The 17,754-nt window shown below is 39.3% G+C and overlaps 1 protein-coding gene across 1 annotated transcript; it reads right to left on the bottom strand.

The window, feature by feature from the left end:
- Positions 1 to 124: 124 nt before the first annotated feature.
- FH (fumarate hydratase) lies at positions 125 to 17,721 on the bottom strand. The gene is made up of 10 exons (XM_059815359.1): positions 17,605 to 17,721; positions 11,951 to 12,085; positions 11,066 to 11,176; positions 8,284 to 8,460; positions 7,137 to 7,319; positions 5,984 to 6,149; positions 3,945 to 4,148; positions 2,644 to 2,771; positions 898 to 1,051; positions 125 to 330 (listed from the first exon to the last, which is right to left on the bottom strand). Exons 1-10 carry the CDS (start codon positions 17,719 to 17,721, stop codon positions 188 to 190), a joined length of 1,518 nt encoding a protein of 505 aa, XP_059671342.1. The 3' UTR covers positions 125 to 187.
- Between the last annotated feature and the right edge of the window lie 33 nt (positions 17,722 to 17,754).

Raw genomic sequence — 17,754 nt, 5'->3', positions numbered from 1 at the left:
CACCCAGCACCTAGTTAAAGGGTCCCGGCGGCTTCCGGCGGGCGGGCAGAGCAGGGCCTCGGCCGGCCCCGCTGTCAGCGCCCCGCGGCGGGGAGCCTGGCCTGAGCAGTGAAACAAAAGCATATCGTATTTGCTTTCTTTTATTTATTTTTTATGTTATGAACACTTCTTTTTCTTTGTAGAGAAGTTACTGAGGCCCTAACATATCTTTAGGCTTCACCCACTGATCAAACTGGTCCGAGGTAAGGAACCCCAGCTTTACAGCAGCTTCTTTTAACGTCGTCCCTTCTTTGTGCGCCGTTTTGGCGATCTTGGCTGCTTTATCATATCCTGTAACAAAACAAAACGAACAAGTTAGCCATTTGCAGCTTCAGAAGACTGGTTAGAGGCGAGAAAAAAGTGGGACGCCTGGAGAGTTGGTTTGCTAGATAACTGCTACTACTGCTGAACTCCACGTGCAGTAAATGCACACCAAATGTTTACACCAACTCCTCACTTAAAAGCGAAGGTAAATTCTGTTACTCTGGTCTCAATGCATTCAGATCGAAGTTTCATGTGACTTTCTCCTTTTAAAAAAAAAATCTCATTTTGTAATCTTTCACTTTTCATTATTATTAGCGGTCAAATCAGGACAACAGGTACACAAATTCTCCCCATCTCCTTTTTTATGACTCTAGTCAGAATTATTTTTATAATGCTCTGGTACGGCCACTGCAAGGACGACACATCTTTTGCAATAGTAATAGCAGCTGGTGACATTAAAGTAAGTTAATTTCCGGCCTGAGCCATGACTTGGTCTCCTAAACATTGTGAGAATACCAATACTGCATGCAAAATAACGTTACCACAAAACATTTCAATATAATGTTTTGAGAAGTTTCTGAGCCTTAAGCCTACCTATATGCGGATTAAGTGCTGTTACCAACATCAGGGATTCACTCATGAGTTTGTTGATCCTGTCCGTGTTGGCTTGGATTCCAACTATACAGTTGTCAGTGAAAGAAACACAAACATCTCCAAGAAGTCTTGCAGAGTTTAAAACATTTTTTATCTAACAAAAAAGAAAAAAAACCCCTATTACATTCAGACATTAATAGTTACAGAGTCTGGCACATTTGTGCATAACCAGCGCCCCCCCCCAATATCCACTGCTTTAAGGGTCTGTAGAAAAGCAGGACAGTGACTAGCACACCCTCCTCCTCCTGCAGGGTAAGCTCAGCCACTCCTGTTTAAAAGAATTTGTGAGAAGCATTTAATAGCAGAACTCTTGCATAAACACAACCAATTGTTATGGTATTTTTTTACATATGTAAGTAACAAAAAATACATGGAGGCATTTGATTCATTGTCATTTTCCCCCCTCAGGTACCAATCAGGAGAAGACATCTAAAAATACAAAGTACAATAATCTCTGGCATTAGTCCTCTACTTTGACAATCCATAACTCGCCACTTTTTTTTGAGAGGTGTCTGCTTCTATCAAAATGTATCTTCTGCTAGGTACATCTCTTGGCTGTTCAATACAATTTTATATTTCTCCTCTTCAAAACTAGGTGCTATATGCTTTGAAGAAATACGTTCACATTGGTGGAAAAACAACGTTACCCTAAGCAGACACAGGAAGGAAGAGACAAATACTGACTTTATTATAAAATTTCAATTTTCTTTCAATCATTTCTAACTAGCATAATAAAAAAGCAGTATCAGTCAGTATAGGCTGTGTAGAAAAATAACGTATGACATGCTGTTTCCTTTGTGCCTCTTACTTCTAAGACAACAAAAACTTTCCTTTTATTGCTATTTAGTATTAGGATCTTTTCTGCAAGTCACCTTAATTCTTTTTAAACTATCATCCCTACCCTAACCTCTATGCTATTCCTTCAGCATCTTATACACAGTTCTCCACAATCTTCTGATTCAATGCTTTTGTTTATATTTTTTTCCTCAATTTCTCCTCCTCTGTTTTTCCTTCTTGGTTTTAAGGAGAAAAAAAAAAAAAAGTCGTTAGATATCCCCAAAGAAGAAAATAAGAATTATGACTCGGTGTGAAAACATCCAAATGTCAGTACAAGGTGATTTGTAAGACTCAATTAACTTGACTTTTTTTAATTAAATATACAGAAGCAGCACTACGTGTCTTGGTGTATCCTGCTTACACTGTAGAAGGCAGACATTATTTTAAATACTGAAGTCTAAGACTAATCATTGACAATCTTACATTACTCACTTGCCAAAAGCATGTCATCCTTTGGCATTCAGCAGTAACAGAAAGTAGTAACAGACAGTTGCTAAAGACAAGAAATCCTAATTTTTAGCTAAAATACTAAATTCTCTCTGGCTTTGGACAAAATTTAGTCTCAGATTGTATTCCTCTCTCCCTACTTCTTTATACTGATGATAAGCATACATTGTTAAGATAAAAGCTTATCTGCGTAAGATAGTTTTGCGTGAAAAAGATTGCCAGTTCCCTGTCAAAAGAACAAGGACTTACCGTACAAAAGAATAAAATTTGTTCTCACAATTTATCAGCTTCTCTGGTGCTTGTATGGACCAAATATTCAATGAGGATTTTTCCCCACAAGTTATCTGATTGTACAAACGATAATTAAAAAAGACCTACATATTTAAAACTTTATGAACTTACCATCATGGGCTTAAAAACATTCAGTTCAAAGTGTCCATTGCTACCTCCTACAGTAACAGCAACATGGTTTCCCATAACTTGGGCTGCCACCATGGTTACAGCTTCACACTGGGTAGGGTTCACTTTTCCTAGTTGTGGAAGGAAGAGAAAAAGGTTACCAGAGAAGAAAAAAAACCCTAAAAAAGAAATCAGTAGTTTCCTCATTTACCAAATCACATTTAACAGAAGATGTTTTGTAGGAGGTAACATGTCTTACTCATCTATATCTGTGCACCACAGAAAAGAAGTAGTTTCCATAAATGATATCAAATTGACTGTACTATTCCAGTAATTCAGCTAGGATTTTTAAAGCAGCTATGGCTGCTTCAGCAATTTACCAAGACTTTGAGAGCTGGATCAAATGTGCATGAGCTAAGCAGCTGTTGATTACCACAGTTCTTAATAGCCAAGAGATTATAACCTGTCTTTACTCATGCAAGTAGGCATTTCTGGTAAATCACTACCAAATCTCAGTCAACTTAAGAAAAGTATTACTAATTTGTTAAAATTATTTTATAATAAAATTAGTACATTATGTTTACTTTGTCAGGCAAAAAACCCACAAAACGAATCAGAGTAGCCACCTAACAAGGAAGTTTTATAGTTGATTTCATTTCTAGAAATAATCCCAACAAGAACATTCATTATCTGCTTTTTTTTTTAAAGCCAGATATGGTCACAACCTGTTTCTTTTATAATTTATCATACAGGAAGAACATGCTTAGAATAGTTTTGGTTGTACAATATTCATATATACATACTCTATTAGGAGAGAGGAAAGGAACGATTCCTAGTATTATTCATTCCTTTCTTATCTTCCCATATAATGGGATCACTGCAGAAGGGAAAATGTGAGTACATAACAGTAATCATGCTAGAAAGTAAAGACAGAAGTCAATTTACATCACAATATTGCTACACTTCATGGATTACATAATTTAAAGCTTGTTTCAGAAAAGCCTTTACATAAAAATTGTAGGTATCTTGCAATTCTAAAAAGTTTTGAGAACTATGCCTGTATTAATAAAGTCATATGTTTACAGATACTACTCTCCCCCACATAATTGCCAACACACAGCTGTGCAAACAAGTATTTTTATGAACACAAATATTGGTAAAATATGGCAGAAGATAAAAACTAACAGAAGTGTTGAATCATGGACTTACAGACATTTGTGGTGGTGTTTGGTAAATATCTGTTAACAGTTGGTGATCCAAAACAAAAGAAACAGGCAATTTTTCTCTGTATGTTTTCTCTGTACCTGGCATGATGCTGCTTCCTGGTTCATTTTCAGGCAGGATGAGTTCTCCTAGTCCAGAGCGTGGTCCAGAACCCAGGAAACGAATATCATTAGCTATTTTCATCAGACTACATGCCACTGTGTTCATAGCTCCACTGAGTTCAACTAGAGCATCATGAGCTGCAAGAGCTTCAAACTTATTTGGAGCAGTGACAAAAGGCAAACCTACAGGGAGGTGGGGGAAATATTAAACCTGTGAGGCACTTCCTTGCAGACATAAACCAGATAATCAAGCACATAATTAGCTTAATAAAAAAATTACTAACACTGTAAGATCATCTCTCTTCTCTAGACCTTTCCTCACAAACATATGTCTTAAACAGACTAAATTCAATACAAAAGACACAGTAAAAGTCACTAAAATATGGAAGAATATGAAATTTGCCCATCTACCCACAACAAAGGTACAAATTTCAAGCTTTCATACTATGTTGCATACTAAGCATTGCTTTGCACCACAGTATTTTGTGAATGTCAAGAATCTCTTACAAGTTAGCCCAAACTTACGTATTTTTTCCATTAAATCAAGTTAGATTCTTTATGCTTTCTCCCATTTATGAAAATAGAAGTTTTTGCAGCACAGTGCAGACATTAGGATAAAGAAAAAATAATCACAATAGACTTAGCTACTTAAAGAAAAAAAGATGCATCCAAGTATCAGCACTGGAAGGGAACAACAAACCAGACAGAACATGTGAAAGCTGATTCAGACTCAGGAGAATGCCTGAAACTGCTGCCAACAGCAAGAGCACAGAAGCAATGGAAGCAACAGCTCTGTTTACATTAATTAAATGCCTGCGATTTAAGGCTAGGTTCCATAATGAAAAACATTTCTTCAGGGCTTTGCCCTGAAAGAAAAGTCTCAGCCAAATTTTATTAGTGGTAATGGACATCACTAAGGATACGCACAGGGATGCTGACTGTGGGCTGAACTTCCGTCCCACAAACTACTTGTCTGAGCTTACACTGCCAGTTTAAACAAGAGTAGCATAACATCATTTGCTAGAGAAACAGCAGAATTTCTGCTACGTTTTGCAGTTCCTGCCAAACACCAAATGCCACCCAATTTGCATGGGCTTCTGAATTGCATAGCTGCCTTCTCAGTTACAGAGATCATTCCAAACTTTCCATTTTGCACCTGCCAATAAACTTCCCCTGTAAGAACACGTGGAACTTCAATAGTCTGCCCTACTTGTTTTAAACTCATACAACCTGCCCATATGGTACACCTAACAAGCATAAAGATGGGAGAGCTTCCTCACACCACCAATGGCTTCTTCAAGCACCAAAACAAGCCCTGTACTGCTTCTCAGCAGCTGTTTTTTATGACAAGTTACTTCTTCCCTCTCAGAGTACAAGAAAGTCTTGACCCTCTATGAGACAGTGAATAATTGATCAATTAAAACAAAAATACTGCTGATAAGCAGTTTCAGGTTTTGCAGCAAATTTAAGTGAAAGACATACACATTCATTTTGGGGACATTTTTAAAACCGATACTGTGACACAGAAGAACTGGTTCACAGATCAAAAAGCTCAGTGGCTCTGTAAATTAAGCTTTAAGATCTATAAAGACAGCATCAAAATCAGACAGCTAACTTTTACTTTCACATGAAAAAACCTAGTAACTTTGGGAGGTCTCTTTTTTCTTCTTTTGTGCCAAGTCACTGTAGATTAAGCGAGTCAGCGGAGCAGAGGTCAAGACAGAAGCTGGACTAATAATAGAAACTTGAAACTGCATCCATCTCCAATAAGCCTTGCTAAGAAAAACATGGTAATTTCAGTCACTTCCAATGCATCGGGTGTAATTACAAAAATACATTCCATGAAAAATCCTAAGTATAAGGCATATGAAATACAGCATTAACAGAAAGTTTGATGTTAAAATATAAAGACAATTTGAGAAGCTTATGAGAAGTATGGAAACTGAAAGATTTAGTCTGAATTTGACTGTATGTTACATATACTGATTTACTGATAACTCTGAAATACCATTCCTCACCTGTCAGTTCAGCCACTTTAGCAGCAACTTTCTCAGCAAAGCCAATTCTTGTGTTTAATCCTGTACCAACTGCAGTCCCGCCAGCTGCCAGCTGATACACTCTTGGCATGGTTGACTCAATCCTAGCCACACCATATTTAATTTGTTGCACATAGCCACTAAATTCCTTTGAAAGAAAGGAGGATAAAATAAAGGAACACAGACAACAACCAAGAATAAGCATCTAAAATTATTTAGATTTTTAACACGTTGGATTAATTTCTTTAAAAACCTGAAGGCACTGAACTTCACACAGATGCTAAATCTTAGCATGCTTTCATTAAGAGGGAAAATTTACATATATTAGAAGAGTACTTTCACAATATGGACAATTACACATAAAAACAACCTACATATATAAAAATGTATTCACAATGCATCTTTCTCTTGCCTTTTGTCTCAGTTGTGTACTTAGCAGGATCTGAATCCAAGGTAAATCAGCTCTCAGATTAAATTAATGTTCTCAAGGTACAATTAGAGAAACTGATCCTGGGCTTTTTTCACTTAATTTTAGTTAATAAAAAACCCACCTGTGCATACTTGGGGGAAAAAAAAAACCACCCAGAAATTTTTTTTACATGGATTTTTATCAGTTCAAGTTAATTCATTACCAGATTAATGTAATGTAAGCCATTCTTGACAATATGACAACAAAGATTTGCTATCATATACATATAAAAACACATATATATACACACATGATCATATATCAAAGATTTTCGTTCAAAACACTTAGTAGCCTTATGTGTTGGCAAAACCTCGTTTATATAAGCTTACAAATTACAGACTTAACTACCTTCTTCCTTCCAATGTCAGTGTAATAGAAATAGCACATCATGTTATTTGATAATGGAACATAATTTAAAAATCATTTATATCTTATTACTATTAGAAGTAAAACACGGAAAGAATTAAGAAAATTTATGATGCAGTAATTAGAGTACAGCATCCAGCAAACTACAATAAAGATGAAAATACTCTGACTGAGATTCAGTCAGTTTCCTATTATTTCTCTTAAGCTATCAACTTCATCTAGGCCTCCTCAAGTTTGCCTCAGTTTCCTCCAATATATTTACAAGAATTTTCCAAACAAATGCATAATTATTTTTTTTACCTGTCCAAGCGTAAGTGGAACAGCATCTTGGGTATGAGTGCGCCCTATTTTTATGATTTGGGAAAACTCTTTGGATTTCGCTTCAAGTGCATTCTGTAGCTTCTTTAGTCCAGGTAACAACACCTCGTTAACCTCCTGGGCAGCAGCAATATGCATTGCCGTTGGGAAAGTGTCATTTGAACTCTGTGAAGGAAGTTCAAGAAATTTATTTACAAGCTTTTCTCACCATTGTTGCTGTAAGATGTACATGGACAGCTTTATTCCCTTTATTTTATAAACAAGAAGAAACTAAGAGTAAGCAACTTAGCAGTTTTCCACAAGTCAGTCTGCAGGAATAATCAAATCTTCTAAACTCCAGTCCAGCACCTTATTGATAAAATCAACTTTTTCTAAGTATACCCACAGAAAGTTAACTACATGAGTAGACTGTTCACGACAACATTGGGACCAAAAAAAAAAAGACAAAGACCTCCTAAAGTAGTTATGAGAGACAGGTAACAAACGGATGGATGATTTTAAAGCAATTGTAGGTGGCTTTAAAACACCTGTGTGTTGCTTTGGCAATGTTAAATCCATTCCCAGGATATTGAGTAAGCACAAAATATCAGGAAGTGATACAACCAAGTCAGTGGCTTAAACTTCAGCTAATCTGAAAAAAATATTATGAGTGAAGTATAATAAAAATGTCTACCATGATCCTTGGGGAAAAAAAATGAAATGGGTATTTCATTTACCCATTACAGGTCTTTAGCCATTTTATTATTCTTTCTACATGCTTTACGTAATGTATTATAGAGATAACAGTTATAAGTACCCAACCTTTAGAAACTGGATCTCTATTTAACTTCTTTAAGACTGTCTGCAGCAGCAGTGGTCGTCACCAGACCACCTCTGCCCACTACATCATGTGTGAATTCATCTGTCATGAATGAGTTCAAAATTTTTAATCTAAAAAGCTCACACTGTCACTGACCAACATTTTAAAGTTCATTTAAACTGACAAACCTGGAAAATTGTTGCCAAAGCTGTACACAAAACTCCTTTTTTTTTTTTAAATCTAAACAGTGACTATAAGAGAATTCAAAATTCACAATTCAAAAAGAAAAAACTTTTGACATTAAAATAAGTATAATACAAGTATAATGACCTGGCTTTTGTTAACATGATCATTTGGATGTACTGGGTTTTTGCTCCCCAGTTCACCCCCCATTATCTCAATGGCTCTATTGCTGATGACTTCATTGACATTCATATTGGTTTGAGTTCCGGACCCAGTCTGCCACACCACCAATGGAAAGTGATCATTTAATTTTCCTTCAGCTACCTATAATGCAAAAAGAGAGAGAAAAGTTGTTCTACTGGAACAAAAAAAATTAAAAAGCATAAAACTGAGAATTTTATAGCTATAATTAAAAAAGTTCTCCATTATATTTGTAAATCTACATATAACAATTGTGAATTTATACCAGAATAATTAAGACAGTTTGATCTAATACCATATATTAAAAGGGAAAAAAACTTTTGCTATGCTTTTTGAAGATGCTGAATTCCAAAACACAAAGAAATATATAAATTGATTTCATATTCTACAGTCAAAGAAAGAAAAGATTTTTGAAAGGTCTTTTAGGTTATATCTTCTGTTTCCCAAACAATGCACATGATTTTATAAGTCCAAAAACATCCCCCCCCTTCCCAAATTCTAAAGCCATTTGGATTCTAATCTTGCTGGGTAGAACTAGAGGCAGTATGTGCTGTTTCTCCCTTCCACAGTTATTTGCTCTGCTGAGTAAGATCTCCCAGGGAAGGAAGGTATCTTAAGTAGTTTCTCAATCAGAGCATGTAAGGTGCTTCAGGGTACTGATTCAGTGTTGTGTGTCTCCTTGGGTCACGACCATCCTTTGGGTGTCAGAAACAGTTTTCGGACAGCACTTATCTGTTTACGAACTCCTCATCAGCATGGGTGCACTGCTTTCTCCTAGGAAATCAAGCTCAACAGCTGCACAGTTTCATCATGAACACTGATCACAACTATAGAACAATTTGAATTAGAGGCATTCAGAAGTCCATACCTTATGGCAAAGAGTCCCCCAGAGGAGGTGTTTTTGCCAAGACCATCTGTCATGCTCGTGCAGTACATCATATTTGTATGACTGGACTCTGAAATTTCTCCAGAAATAAATTTCATACAGGGAAATTCCAGACCTCTTATTACCTGTAGACATTAGATTTTGCATCAACACAATGAGCTGGCAGATGGCTGCTGGTATCAAACACCTTCCTCCTGTAAGGCATGCTTTCCTTAATACTGCCCTGGACCTACATGGCTTTAAATTGAGAGGTGCCTAAAAAGGACTCGTGACTGTCTTTACTGTACCTCAACTGTAACAGAGCATGTTACACATCTAAACAAGTAAGAAAATCACATGGACCTAAAAAGATTCATATGTATTGACTTGCTAATTACCCATGGGAACAAGGTCCTGATCAGCCAAAAATGGCTATACCAACTTACATCTTCTGTAGGCAGGCTATGACGACTTCTATCTCAAATCAAAACAGAACAACAGGTACAAATACTCTCCTGTTTAATCTACATTTTTTGGAGCCTGTTGAACCTTACATGCATTTATAGATTTTTCTAAATGTGTGTTTGCGATAGTATCAAAATCTGTGCTCAGAAGTATCACCCTCATGTATATTAGCCTCAGAAAAGTTGAGAATGCAAAGCAAAGGATCTGTTGTCACAACTCTGAGGCTAGATAACCATCTCCAGATTATCAGGACACATCAGTCCTCTTGGAATCGTGCTTTTCAGGAAAGGATCTTATGTATTTCCCATCTCATACAGGGGCAAAGTTTCCACCTCCAAGAGTAACTTGATTCCTTGCTGTATCTTTTCCTTTTTCAGTTATACTAGAAAATTATTCTGGAGGTAAGGGAAAGGATAGCACTGCAGGGGTGTTTTTAAAGCACAACAAAAAAGCCCCAAACAACTTTCAGAACCCATGAATCTACACTAAGTAGCCTTTAGCCACCAAAACTTCCAATCGACCTTTAACCAGAAGAACCCTAGAAACCACAAGAAGAGACTGGACATATTCTGGAGTCCTCCAAAGCTCTTGGGTCTTGGGACTTACGGTGCTACAGCTGGTAGAAAGAGGATAAGGCCTTCTGCAAATACTGAAATATTCTGAACCTAGTCAGAACAAGAAAGTTCTGTAAAACAATGCTTCTAGATAAATGTATCTGTTGATTTACACAAAGCAACACACCTGGTATTACCATACCTCAAATAATGGTCATTCACAACTGTGTGCACTTGGGTGGCATTTATCCTGAGAAAGAGGAGATGCCTCTGTGTGTCACATCATGTCCTCTTTAGCTATAAAAGTGACTCTTAAAAAGCACAGATTTACTAATAAGCTGAAGTCTGAAGAGGAAATAGACTAGTAACAGAGAAACTATTCAGATTGCAGATTGTCTTCACATTACCAAGATGCAATTGCTTACGAGATTAGAGACTTCCAAAATGAAAAGGCTTTGCTTGGCATGTCAGACTTCACGTTAGCTGAATGAACCAAGACTCCATTCCCCTCCTAGGTTTTTTTTATACTGTTCATCTGGTAAGAGTCAACACTATGCAAGTAATGAGTAGTCTTAATAGAGGGGAAAAATTACATTATCTAACTTAAGTATCAAAATGTATTTGAACATTCTATCATTTCTATAAACCCAAGAAGTAAAATAGTAAAACATTATATTAAGTAAATGATTTATCAACCTGAAAACCAAAATTTACTAACCATAAATGTCTTCCTCTAACAATTTGAGAAATGCAAGAGGTCTTCCCTCAGCCTCCAAACTTCTTGTGAAAAGCTTAACAGAAAAATACAGTGACTGTTCTAGTATTTTGAACAGTTTGTTCTTACCTCATTTGCCGCCTTTACGATAGCATTAGCAATCTTTGGGTCGAGACCATAATCTTGATTTACTTCAGCAGCTGCTCTCTTCAAGATGCCAAAAGCCCTTATAACTTGAACCTGAGACACAAAAGTAAGTTCAAATACATAATTTTTTTCCCCAAAGGACATTTTAGGAACCTATAGCACAGGTCTAGTTCTAAACCAAACTCCTTCTGAACTTAAATCCAGCAGTAGTCCATCAACCAAACCAAAGAGCAATCAGGTCACATGACCTGCGCTCCAGTTAACAGTAACATTTATCCAAGCCGTCCAGAAAGCAGTACGCAGCTCATCCTTTCTTTGTAAGTCCAGGTATGCTATGTGTATCAAAACAGACTACATGCATTAAAATGAACAGAAAAGGAGAACTAGTTCTATTTCTAAAATAGTCTTTTTGAGGGCAAACTGACACATTTCAGTACATAGAAAGCCAGTGCATGACAAAGCGTGTGTACACTAATGCTCTACTCACAGCTACATGTGAAAAGGTAACTTCATATCAACTCATGCTACACTAAACACCTTCAATAACAAACTACGTAATGCTATAGCAAACAAACTATTCCATTCACTCTTTCGTCTTCAGAAAAATGGAAGATAGATTTCAATTCATCCTGGTTATTAAAAAAATTAAGCAACACAGTAAAATAATTATTCAAAAGCAACATTCAATTTATTTAAATGAAACAAAAATATTTCTAACACAAAGCAATATCTTGCCAGGGAATTTCTAACTTTAATTAAAATTCAAACTTTCTCATATTCCCAGCAAAAGTCTAAGAAGAAGGTACTCACTTTCACATCTAAAACATACTTAAAGAGAAGAAATTAACACAGCTTTAAACTACTTACCGGCATTCTTTCTGAAACACCTCCAATCTTGAAGTTCATTGTAGATCTTACAGTCTGGGCACCATAGTATTTGTCACTTGGGACCTTCAGTTCACCAAAGGTATCATATTCTATCCTAAAAGCCTCTTGAGTGGACTATGGAAAAGGAAGAAAATGTATTTCAAACACTGGTAAACAGCACAACCTTTTTGAAAGCAGAAACAGTGAAGAAAAAATGTACAAGGGGAAAAAAACAAAGACATGCAACTCATCATAGGTATTTTTCTAATCGTATCTTCAAAGCTAAGACATTTTTCTAGTTTGAGCATCTGTCTGACTAAAAGTCACAACTACTAACACTGTGTAGCCTAGCAGACCCACTGGTGACAGGCAGCACTGCAAGACTTAAGACCTCAGCTGCCCACTGTACAAAACACATCATCCTGACAAAAGACTTGGTTTCTTTTTTTTGAAGAATTAGTAACTTATCTTACAATTTACAGAATTGGTGTTTTGTTAAAACCAAACTGAAGAACTAGCACAGTAAAAATTCAGGTAGTATGCACCCAGGCAACAGACATGTAACGCAATCCCTATCTGAAATCCACACTGCACATGGGACAGAAGAAAAATACTGGAAGACAGCTTAATTAATCCAGTACCAAGTTATTGACAATTAATTATCTTCTTAAGCCTAATAAACCAGGAACACAGTTGCCCTAGCTGTGCAACATGAAGAAACTGCATCTAGATATATTTTGTGCAATATTTATGTAAGGCAGTATTTCTGTATCATGTATACACCTAGCATGCATTATAATCTAACACAGCCAGAGGTAAATTAATTTTAGCTGACATACACCAACTAAAAAGTAATTTTTTACTTTTTGTGAAACAACCCATTCATTTGTGATAATGTATGTGATCACATTCACATGCAGCTCGACAAAGATTATGGGACTGGACAGGAAGCAAGAGCAGTTTACTCTTCCTCTCCCCATGCCTTCGTCAGCAAAGTCCCAATTTTCTGTGAGAAAGGTGTTCATCCTTCCCCAGAAAAGGAGATTACCTTCTTGCAGAGTCTTCAGTGGGGGGAAGAAGTCTTTTTTAATCCTTAATCATAGATGGAGGAAAACAATCCCAGCTCCACAGGTAGGCTATATATATACACAATGCTGGGCTCTGACCTAACCATGACCCTCAGGGGTGAGTCCTTGGGATAACTCTATCAGAGCATCAAGTCAATGTTGCAACGCAGCGAAAGAAGAAAAGCAAATGTTAGAAACTATTAAGAAAAGCAGAGGATACAAGAAGAAACATCACTGTGCCACCATGGTTCATCTACACTCTGAAGTCTTTGTACAGATTTGGTTCTTTTATCTCAAAAAGCGTATTACTGGAAACAGTTCAAAGAAAGGCAGTAAGGCTGATGAAAGGTAGGGAACAGCTTTCTTAAGACAACTGACTTTTTCATTCAGAGAAGATACAGCTTGGGGTTTGAAGGAAAACTGAGGTCAATAAAACCATCAGTAGAATGGTGATGGGTATTAGCTGCTCACTGTCTCTTCCAATACAAGAAACAGGAGCCATAACATTACGCTAGTAGGAGTCAGGTTCAAAGCAAGGAAGAGGAAGCAGGTCTTCACACAAGTAGCAGACTGGCACAACTCCTTGCCATCTGATGCTCTGCAAGAAGCCTGCACGAGTTCAGGGAAAGCAAGATATGCACTCAGAAGGAAGATCTAAACTGAGTTATTACACAGCCAAACCACAGACTCAGGAAATCCTCTGATGTGAAAAGGAAGAGCCTGGGTCAGAACGAGAGGAAAGCATCATATACGTTTGCACAGTTCTTACTCTTCCCTAGGTGTCCACTTCCAAAGTCAGACTGTTCCTCTCTTTTCTTGGTCCATTTTACTTCCTCCTTGCTTGCTGGGTCTCAGTCTTCTTGGCCAGGAGCACAGCTGGGTATTGGGCAGAACAGCCTCTCCAGCAACACTGACTTTCTGCAGCAGCCTGTCCAGGTCCATATCACCACTGATGGCAAGCTGCAGGTGGTAGTGATGGCAGGGGGGAATATTCCAGCCTTTTTACTGTCCTAAGCGGCATTCCCAGCCCGATGGAGACGCTCTACCGTCAGGTTCTCCAGCGATCGCATACCAGAGACAGAAGCCCCCTTGCTTAGGGCACTCTTGCAGAGTAGGTGGTGCGTGTTGGCCCAAAAGAAACTGCAGCCCAGCCCACAAACAGCAAGGGTTAGCTCTTGCATTGCTGTCCCGCTCCCCACACCTTGTGTTTTGGCTGATGCTCTTCCAGACACTGACCCCAGAAGAATTCAAAGCTTTGTGTGGACGAGTATGCCATCCCTAAGTTCTTTAACCCTCTTCATCCTACTTTAATCACTTAGCATTCATTTACATGCTAACAAGAAACAGAACATATTCAACACTTATTTAATATCTCACTACAAAAAATGTTTAATGGGGATGCTTGTGGGTCTTACTGTACATGTGCACATACTAATAATCCAACAGTAGAGATCACTGATGCATGATCTCTGAAATTCCTGCTTTTGATATTTGGACACCTTGTGTAAGCAGGTAATGTCAAGCTTTCCCTAGAGCTGGATAAGCAGAACCAATTCAGTTCCAACCCAGCTCTTGTGGTTCAATCAGCAAAAGTAGCCACACTCAAACAATATAAAAAAGTTTAACTACCTGTAACCTTTTAGACAAAAAAGCTAGCAGTTGCACAATTGAGTCCTCAAAATTACATAATTCCAATGTCAACAATGGTGAAACAAAGATAAATAGGATGAGTACCTCCTCGTACAAGTACCTTTTAACAAATAAATCCTGTTATCAAAAAGCTTACTCTCCTAGCCAATTCCACGTTACACACATTCACAAACTTCAATGAAGGTAATGGGGTAAGGTACTTTAAGCTGAATGTCATTTGCTGATTAACAGGGTAACAAGTGACGTTAGGTAAAAAAGCAAAGTGATATTTTTCATACATACTAAAGTAACTACATTAAACTTCAGCATTACCTTCAGACTAATGTAGCAGCCTGCAGAAGTCACTGTCTGAATTTATGTAAAAAACATGCTTCCCCCACTCCTTAGAATTCACCCTCTTGAGTGGCTTTATGAGCTGAAGGTCCCAGTTCCTGTATCTAAAGCGGTTTCTGCAGTCACTCCCTGCCCTAGGGAACCTGATGTAAAATGGTGCAACAGCAGTACACTCATGTCAACCCTCTACTGCCACACCAGTGGGCCACAGGAGAAGCCAAAAGGAGACTGAGCAACTCTGCCACAAGCCAAGGCAAACTCCTGTGCTCACTTAGTTTCTATCACAGCTACAGCTATTCTCAGCTCAAAACTACTATTCCTCACGTTTACAAAACAAATATATATATTACAATTTTAAGAGTCCTGACAAGGTGTGCTTTGCCTCCCAAAATCCCAAGAACCCACAGTCCAAAGCTTACACAGTTAGGCCAACATAACTGTACTTTTGCCTTGTTGCAGGGAACGAATCAGCTAGAACTGATTGCACCATAAGGCACTGGAAATATTCAAACAGCAGAACTGCTGCAATACTGTTTCCCGTGGAAAATTACATTCTGATTTAAGGACGCAGCATCCGTAAGAGTGCGTGTGTGTGTATATATGTATGTGTATATATATATACACACTTATATCCCTAAGGATGTAAGTATTTCAATTCAAAACCTCATCATTTTTAGCATGTCAAAACCAATCTTTAAAGGCCAGCAGAAAATTGAATTTGTGCTCAACTGCTCTCCTTTAGCAGATGAATGTTTCCAAGTGTCATTTTCTCCTTTATAGTATCAATTGAGTCACAAATTCTGAAATTTACTTTTACAAACCAAGTATTTTACAACATTCAGCTGAAGAAGGAAAGAACATTATGACCACAATTCCATTTAAAACATCTTGTGCATTTTAGATCTAAGTTACGGTAGCACAATAGTCATACTGTAGGACAACACGCACATTTGGTTGTCTCTACACAAGGTGTTCCAAAACAAACTCTTGCTGCTGAAAAATCTCCGCAAACATCAAAAAGTGGTGGTTTTTTTTAAATTTAAATACTCATTGGTATGTTTTTTGTACATTTTCCTTTTGGAAATAAAAACATACAAAGTTTTCCTGTAAGAATTCAAGGGCTGCTTGAATTCCAAATTCACTGAGGGACATTTTGCTTTAACTACTGCTGTTATTTAAACTCAAGCAATTAATAAAGCCTATTTACAGGATAGATCATATTTCTGACAGGCAAAGATGAAAACATGTATGTTTCTCGTAAGACTGCAGCCTTTCTTAAATACTGGGTCTGCAGCGAGGAAATGAAGACCATGATCTATGTTTTTCTTGCATGATGCCATTAAAAGAAGATAAAAAAGGGCAACTATCTGACAGGCCAGTGGTTTATGATTTACATAACCTGTGTCAGAAGAGGTTTTCTTATACAGGTACATTTCACTCACCATGCAGTTTATTCACTCATTTGGAAGCTTGGGGGTTTTTTATGCTATTTTCTATATGTTAATCACTCTCACAGATTGGGAACTACTGTTCTAGTGAATTTTATTACAAGCATCAAATCCTAAACACCCCACTTCCTGCTGGAATTCTTCCAACAGTCTCATGTTACCTCCTTGTTTTTAGGAGTGAACTTACACCCAAAACTAAGGCTTCCACGCAACCTCCTAGTTGCTAGTACTGAGATTCAGATTTCCTTATTCAAACAGCATTTTCATTTCTACACTGAGCCACATACCATAAACAAGTCCCACTCACATTTCAGCCCGACAGTCAACTAACTACACTTGAACAATAACTGAGGATGCCTGCTAGAGGTCACAGGCAGTTCTCAGCTGAAAGCTCCCTAGTTTTCAGGCGGCCCCAAGGATCTTCCAGATACCCCCATTTCTGCAAGGCTACAGCTTTTTTTATTTGTACCTCAGCAGCTCTAAGAAAGGGCCTGAAATTTCTGTGGAAGAAGCTGCTGCATGCCACAGCCCTGTCACAGCGGGTCCTGCAGCAACACCTTTCCTAGGAGCTGGCCTGATGCCACCCCTCCCCTCCCCGGCCAGGCTAGGACAGCTAACGGCCGTCCTCACGACGTACATCTCGTCCCCTGGGAGCGCACCCGGACAGCCGCGCGCGGCAGACACCACCAGCCCGCCCCTGGGAGCAACCCCCCCCTCGGGGCTGCAAATCTGGGTGCGCCAGCGCTGCCGAGCGGGGGCCGGGCCGGGCCCCGGCGCTGCCCGCGCACTCCGCCGCAGGCCGCGCGGCGCCGGGCAGGGACAAGCCCCGCAGCCTCCCCGGCGGAAGAGGGAAACGGCCGCGCGAGCTTGACCGGGGGTGGCGGCAACGTCTTCCCGGTGCCGTTGCCGGCGCCCTCCCTACGGGACAACACACCGGATTAAAGCCCCCGTGCCCGGCCCAGCCCTGCCGGCGGCCGCCGTGCCCTCAGGCAGCGCGCGCCCGCTCCCCCGCCCCTCTCCGGCCGGCGAGCGACGCCGGGGGCGACGGAGGGTCGCGAGCGCCGGCGGGCGCAGGGGGAGGAGTCACGGCGGCAGCGACTGGCAGTGGCAGTTAGAGGTCATCGCTCCCCCCGCCCCCCCGCGCCGGGGTGCTCACCATGGCGGCGCGCGGCGGTGGCGGGCCCCAGCGAGCGGCGGCGCGCAGGGGCGGCTGGCGCGCGAGGAGGCCGGCGGAGCAGCCCAGGCGGCGGCAGGCGCGGAGTGAGCGGTGCATGGTGACGGCGGCGGGGAGCACCGCCGGGGGCCG

This window comes from Gavia stellata, chromosome 3 (genome assembly GCF_030936135.1).
Source record: "Gavia stellata isolate bGavSte3 chromosome 3, bGavSte3.hap2, whole genome shotgun sequence".
Taxonomy (NCBI): domain Eukaryota; kingdom Metazoa; phylum Chordata; class Aves; order Gaviiformes; family Gaviidae; genus Gavia; species Gavia stellata.
Note: the sequence above shows the minus strand (reverse complement) of the source record. Positions and strands in the feature narration are given on the sequence as shown.

Coding starts and splice junctions, on each gene's coding strand:
- FH (XM_059815359.1), bottom strand. CDS start 17,721: ATGCACCGCTCACTCCGCGCCTGCCGCCGCCTGGGCTGCTCCGCCGGC. Junction 8,461..11,065: donor TCGTAAAGGCGGCAAATGAG/GTAAGAACAAAC, acceptor TTTGCATTATAG/GTAGCTGAAGGAAAATTAAA. Junction 2,772..3,944: donor AGGAAGCAGCATCATGCCAG/GTACAGAGAAAA, acceptor TTCCACAACTAG/GAAAAGTGAACCCTACCCAG.